Below are 7,057 nucleotides of genomic sequence, written 5' to 3'. Positions count from 1 at the left end.
GTTTATTTCTTTGTATCGATGCTAATTATGACTTCAAGGATACATTCAATAAGTTTTTTGCGCTGGATATGCTCCTCCTGAATACATTTTTTAAGAGGATAAAGTGTCAGCATGGTTTACCACGAGGTTGTTAAAAATAAACTCATCATTATATCAGGATTGACATTTTGTATAGTGTACATAAGCTGTATTTTTTAAAACATTTAGGAATTGTTGGTTCTCGATGCTCTTTAACTTCGTAATTTTGTTATATGCGCGCGTCAACGAAGAGTCTCTTGAAGACAAAACGCACGACTAGTATACACAATTTAAATCCTGGTATCTATGATGAATTTATTTTCCACTATTTACATCAAATATAAGTCAGTGAACTGGGCGATAGTTCACATTGCCCCCTTCTTTAATATAAAACTCATATTGAGCTCTTTCATATACCTGTTTATTCATCGGTTTTATAAAACAGATATCTGTTTAGATTTAAACAATATATCGCAATATCTTTCAGTTTATTAATTATATATGCATTTCTCTGTGCTTAGTTTTCATGTGTTTTTGAGCTTTATTCCTCTTCAACTTCGTCCTTTTATTTGGCTTTTTTTTTATTAGCTTTTTGGAATCGAGCGTCACTGATGAGTTTTTTGTAGTGAAAATACAAAATTAATCCTGGTATGTATGATGAGTTTATTGTTAATCTAGCAATGTTTTTTTAACATTGCTAGTAGTATATAAAAGGGAGGTTTGTGTAGCATTAAAACAAGGTTTAATCAACCATTTCTTCTTAAATAGTCCAGTATCAAGTCCGGAATATGGAAGTTGTTTGCAAATAGTCCGTTTCTATGTTTGTTGGAGTTTGTATTTGTTGCAGTTCAATGGTTAATTCTGTTTTCCTCTTATAGTTAATGAGTTTGCCTCCGTTTTAGTTTATCTTCATGATTTGTTTTCCGTAATGGATTTTGGACTTTTGAACAGCGGTTTATATTACTGTTGCCTTTATTTATCCTTTACCCTTGATGGTATGCTGTCTGTAGTAGCAGCATTGCAAGGGTTTAAATTTGGTGGTAATGTTATTATATATCAATTTACATGATGTTAATTTAGTGAAGGTTAGACTTGTTTGTCGTGTTACAATGGTTTTTAAATTTAATAAATGTGAAATTTGATTTCTGATAATTGAAACTGTTCGTATGTTTTCCTTTTCGTTCTACAGAAAAATGATTACATGGATATGCATTGTGGTCATGCAGGATATGGTTAAATATCAAAATAACTAAAACCACGTATACATATACAATTAAAAATTTGTTTTGATAAAATATTTTATTGAAACATCAGGTATGAAGCGATAATATTTGTATTAACATCTGTATTCAGAGTGGCATTTTTCTGCCCAGATGATGTCCAACAGATGGTCCGACTTCTTTATTCTTTTGTTTCTCCACATATTTGTCAGAAATGACAAACCACTTTTGTGCATCAAAATTAGAAAGCGATGGGAACATTATTGGTTCTTCTGTTAGAATGTTCTTTAGGCGAGTTCCCCAAGCATTCAGCATTTCTTCTCTCTGTTTGTCATCGGCATGCGTTGGTGAAAATGAACACTGAGGCTTCAGAACATCAAATCCACAAAATCGAAGTGTGCAATACTGTAAAATACAAAAAAGTATTAGTAATCAAAAGTACCAGGATTATAATATAGTACGCCAGACATAAGGGAATTGAGGACCCAAAACTGTAAAAAGTTGTGACAAATACGGCTTTGGTAAACTATTCCTGGTATTAGCTAGTTTTCATACATAAAGATGTGTGATTTCGCTATGATTATAACGACGAGTAAGCGAGTCACGATAGATCAGAATCTCAATCTGATCGTTTTAATCAAAATTTGTGAATGTAAAATTTGAATGTTAAAATGTAGTTTTTTAATTTGTCAAATCCACAATGATAACTTCGAATCTTTTCTGCACCAACATGATGTGTAAAATAAAACAGACATTTTTTTTAATTAAAATTAGTGACAACGATTTGTTCGTTCTAATTTCAGATTTGTTTCCCAAAAACTACACTAAATTTCATTCCATTTATAGTATTACACAAAATACATTTTTCTATTGTCTACCCAATTTCTGGGATATAAGCTCAACTAGACGTAAAAGTATGAACACAAAATGTTTATTTAGAAGACATATGGTTGAATATACAAAAAATATACACATACGGTGTTGCTGGTGTTCTTGTTGCCTTATGAAACGTTCCATATATTTAAGCCAAACTACGATCGTCTGCTCATTTGAAATCTAAAGCAATAGGCTGCTCGGAACCAAGAAAGTGACGCCATGTTTATAGTTCCTAGGACCAACAAGCCAAAAAGAATTAGTTCTATCATCAGTAAAATCCCAAACGTGAAGACACTGTGACGGATGAGTTAACTAAGTGTCTTTAAACCCCATTTGTTTTGGTGGGGTTCGTGTTGCTTAGTCTTTAGTTTTCTGTGTTGTGTCTTGTGTACTATTAATTGTCTGTTTGTCTTTTTCATTTTTAGCCATGAAGTTGTCAGTGTATTTTCGATTTATGAGTTTGACTGTCCCTCTGGTATCTTCTGTCCCATTTTCACATCTATTTTACACTTAAAAACTAACAAGACTAGTAATCACCTGAATAGGCCAAAGAATCACATTTAGGTCTCCTAGCAAACCATTAGGTTTAAACATTCCACCTGGACATCCTGTTGTAAATGACAAAACTGCTTTCTTTCCCTGCAATGGATTATATGTAACGTATACAATAAGTGTTGGTCATTAACTTTTCATAAATATGACCTAGATTGTATTAATATAGAAAAAGTATTTGTTTTTGGGCAAAAAAGGAACCAGAAACGTTACAAACAGAAAGCTGATTTTCAGAACGTAAACCATGAAGATAATAATAAAAAGAGAAAAATTGCTAATTTCTCATTTTTTTAGTGAAATATCATTTCTTTCGAACCCGTCTCTTCTCGTTTACTGGGTACGTGTCTGTTGTGGTTTTTTGATAATTTCAATGAGCGTGACATCAACTTGTCCCATCTCACGAGCATGTAATAGACCACTTTCGAGTTCATCCGTCACCGGCAAACAATCGTCAATTATGCACGCCTTTATGACGTCATTTACCAGATAGAGGGGCTGGCCTGTATCCCTGCACTATTTACGTTCATCAAGCGTCTTAGTGATCGTCTTTGTGCAGGATAAACTAGAAATAATGGTTGCTCTGTAGGCACTTACTGACAATTCCCTAATGACAGCAGTGTTGATTGTCAATTATGAGAATTCAATTTGCCGAATAATTCGTACAATATAGAATTATAGTTTTCCAACCACTCGCTCAACATTGGAAGGAAGTGACGACGCCCCTAAACGCACAAATGACGGTGATAAAGGCGCGTATAATTGACGAGTTTTTTCCGGTGACGGATGAACTCGAAAGTGGTCTATTCAGTGGTCCTTGGTCGTTATCAATCACATTAATTCTTCGATTAATACATATTTCGTTTTAATTGTAAATAAGCTGTTTCGGAAGTATAGACAGTATTTACCTCGCCTATATAGTAAAAAAGTAGAAAATGTCTTTCTTTATCTATCTATGATAGTCATACTGAAATAGAAATACACACTAATGTATTTAACAATTACCTTAAGAAGTCCTTCATCTAACATTTTTGGAAAGCTGAATGCAAAATCTTTGATAAGAACACGCTCAAACCAACCCTTGAGAATAGCTGGGACTGAGGCCCATTGCATTGGAAATTGGAAAATAACCAAGTCAGCCAATTTTAACTTTTGTATTTCTTGTTTGACATCTAAGCACAAACTGTCTTTTTTATAGGCTGCGCCGACTTCATTTGGATAATTGAAATGTTTTGGATCCTCGAGTTCACCTGAAATTAATAAGTGATTAACTTATAAAATGGTTCATGCAGTTAATAATATTGTGTGACATTTATCAAAGTTATAAATGATGATAAAATTTTAACCTGACTGTGATCTTGATTTTCTTCTCCTTTGATTAACATCACTTCAGGTTATCATCAATCAAAATACCAAAAGTAAAATCACAAAAATACTAAAATCTGCGTAAATTTCAAAACGGAAAGTCCATAATCAAATGGTAAAAACAAAAGCTCAAACACATCAAACAATGAATTACAACAACTAGAACAGTTTAAAGATGATTTCTAGAGAAAGCTATATAGAAATTTAAAAAAATACCATGCCCCTTTTCATATTGTTATTCATATGTTTAATTTTAAGTACTAGTATAATGTATAATTATCCCTAATCTGAGAATCTATTTAAGAAAAGATTTTCTAAATTTAGCAAATTGTCTACAATATAAAGCCCTCTTCTTCTTTTTTTGAATGAAATAAGATAATTTTTATCAAATTAAATCATAAGAGATAATTATTTTGCAAGTTTCTCGTCCCTTAGCCAATCATAGGCAGATTGTCTTATTTATATAACAATGGTATACATTCTTATGTTGTACTGTTACATCACTGTCACAGGTTAGGAGGAGGGTTGGAACCCCGCCACATTTTGTATGCATGTGTCTAACCCAAGTCGGGAGCCTGTTATTTTGTCGTTTTTTGCCGTGTATTAAATTTTTTTTTTCGTTCATATTTTTAATATTAATTATGCCTTTAGTTTTCGCGTTTGAATTGTTTTACTTTCGTCATTTTGGGCATTTTATAGTTGACTATGCGATATGTCGTTTGCTCATTGTTGAAGGCCGAATGGTGACCTATAGCTGTTAATTTCTGCGCCATATACAATTTGGTCTCTTGAAGAGAGTTGTCTCATTGGCAAACATACCGCATCTTCTTTTTTTTTTTATATTAAATGACCGAACAATGTTCTTTCTAAAGCTATTATTGTTGACTCTATATCTTCTTATATTTCACGATTTGTTATATAAATTCAATTTCTTATCGATCATAATCATTCAAAAGGTATATGTTTAAAGTAAAATCACAAAATTACCGATCTCCGAAGAATATTAATACTGTAGGACCATCAAATCAAATGGCAAAATAAAAATCTCAAACACATCAAACGAAGTAAGGGGCGCCGAATTGGACTTGAACTTTTTGTAATCAAAATCAATTTTGTGTACACAAAATTCAATTCTGTCAGAATAAAATCATTTCAGTCTTACAAAACTATGTGGTACAGACTTGTTTAATGATAACTTTAATTTTGTTATTAATCAATGAAAGGATTATATATAGTTAAGTTTAAAATACAAGTAACTTTTGAATAGCGTTCTAACATACAATTAACTATTGAATTATTAAAACGCAATGAGGACTCGGAATGATAGTAAAAAGCATAGATTATAGAAATATACAAAATCCTAAATGTGAACTTTGAACGAACAAATGTCGTGTCATATTATATACATGTAATTATATGTATTTATTAGATTGTTTATTATGATTGTAAATGCTTTCTTCTTGTCATACGTACTATGCTAGTATGTTTAATTTATTTCATATCCAATTCATATATGTAGTCTAAATTGATTCATATGGTCATAAAGTTTGAATTGAATTGAATAGTATTAAATGTTAAGACATGGCAAATATAGATATGTTAGAATATACATTATACTAGTATGTAACAAGTGTGATCACACATGTATGAAGTAACACAGATATCCAGCTGATTATTATTGAGAAGCTGATATAACACAGTGTTTGGAGTGCGTCAATCAATACATATGTGATAAATGAAACTGTAAAATTGTCTTTTTCATTAGTTACAGCCATTTATAGATTCAGAAACAGAGTTTTTGATGGCAAAAGGAAATGTTTTACTTTTATTACCAAGTCCATTGATTAGTTTCATATGAAACGAAAAAACTTTTTAAGTCAACCTAACTTAAATCAACCTGTATACGAATTAAAACTTTTTATGTAAAAATGACCAAATATAACGAAAAAGTATTATTAAAGGTTGCTATCCTGGTTTTGATGATACTTTTTTATGTTCAATCCTTACGGCTGTTTTTTTTGGAAAGGGGGGGGGGGGGGGGGGGGTATACAAATCAATATATATGTATTTGTATTTTGATTTGAAACAAGTTTAAAACTGAATATTCTTTGATTCAGTACTGATGTTTATTACATACGTTCTGCTATATACCTTTTGTTACTTCGTGCGACAGGGTTGAATAAAACGCAAAAAAAACCTCAATATCACAAACTGAACTGATACTATCATTCAAAACAAATAAAACTGTTTTGAGATGGCGAGCTCTCAATCAGAAAAAAAAGTACCATTCTGTTGATCAAAAATCCCTGAATAACCCTTGCATGTATTTTTTCGAATGTAAATTTATTTTCAACAATCTCAATGTGTTAAGAATAAATGAATGAGAGTAATATTATTAAAGGAGAAATGTAAAATTACTCTGTTACTCACCTATAATATCTGTTTTTGAAATCACTGCTTCAAAATGTTGTGCGTAAAGATCGGACACTATAACATTATACCCTTGGTCTTTAAGATTTTTAACAGCTGTGTCGCGAAGTGCTGAATTAAACGATTTTGGCTCGGGATGAGCATAAACAATCAGAGCTGTTTTCTTGTTCATCTTTTCGATTCAGGAGAACTATTGGTACATATGCTTACAATAATCGATTTTCATGTCAACGTAATTTTCACACCTGTAAAATGGTGAGGTATTCAATGAATATTTTTCTCATATACTAGTAACTCAATTTGTATGTATAATCTACACCCGTAATATGGAAGCCAGTTAGGTCCACATTGATAAAAAATAAATCTGATAATAAGGACTTCGTAGGGCGTAATAACGATTTTCTGTGTTGTAATAATGACAAAACCTTGTCGTAGTAACGACATTTTATAAAAATAAGGAGATATGGTAGGGTTGCCAATGAGACAACAATTTACCAAGGTTCAGATAAAGTGCCTTTTATGTCTGTTTGTTTTGTTCACACATCGTTGTTAATATAATAAATTTTTTGTTTAAGTGAGAGGTTTAGCTAGTTATAAAA

At 31.7% G+C, this 7,057-nt stretch overlaps 1 protein-coding gene across 1 annotated transcript; it reads right to left on the bottom strand.

Annotated features, from left to right (window-relative positions):
- Window positions 1–1,344: 1,344 nt before the first annotated feature.
- Window positions 1,345–6,732, bottom strand: LOC134709489 (NAD(P)H dehydrogenase [quinone] 1-like). The gene is made up of 4 exons (XM_063569647.1): window positions 6,459–6,732; window positions 3,669–3,913; window positions 2,652–2,753; window positions 1,345–1,643 (listed from the first exon to the last, which is right to left on the bottom strand). The coding sequence occupies exons 1-4, from the start codon at window positions 6,628–6,630 to the stop codon at window positions 1,368–1,370; spliced, it is 795 nt and encodes a 264-aa protein (XP_063425717.1). The 5' UTR covers window positions 6,631–6,732; the 3' UTR covers window positions 1,345–1,367.
- Between the last annotated feature and the right edge of the window lie 325 nt (window positions 6,733–7,057).

Source organism: Mytilus trossulus, chromosome 3 (genome assembly GCF_036588685.1).
Source record: "Mytilus trossulus isolate FHL-02 chromosome 3, PNRI_Mtr1.1.1.hap1, whole genome shotgun sequence".
Lineage (NCBI taxonomy): Eukaryota > Metazoa > Mollusca > Bivalvia > Mytilida > Mytilidae > Mytilus > Mytilus trossulus.
Note: the sequence above shows the minus strand (reverse complement) of the source record. Positions and strands in the feature narration are given on the sequence as shown.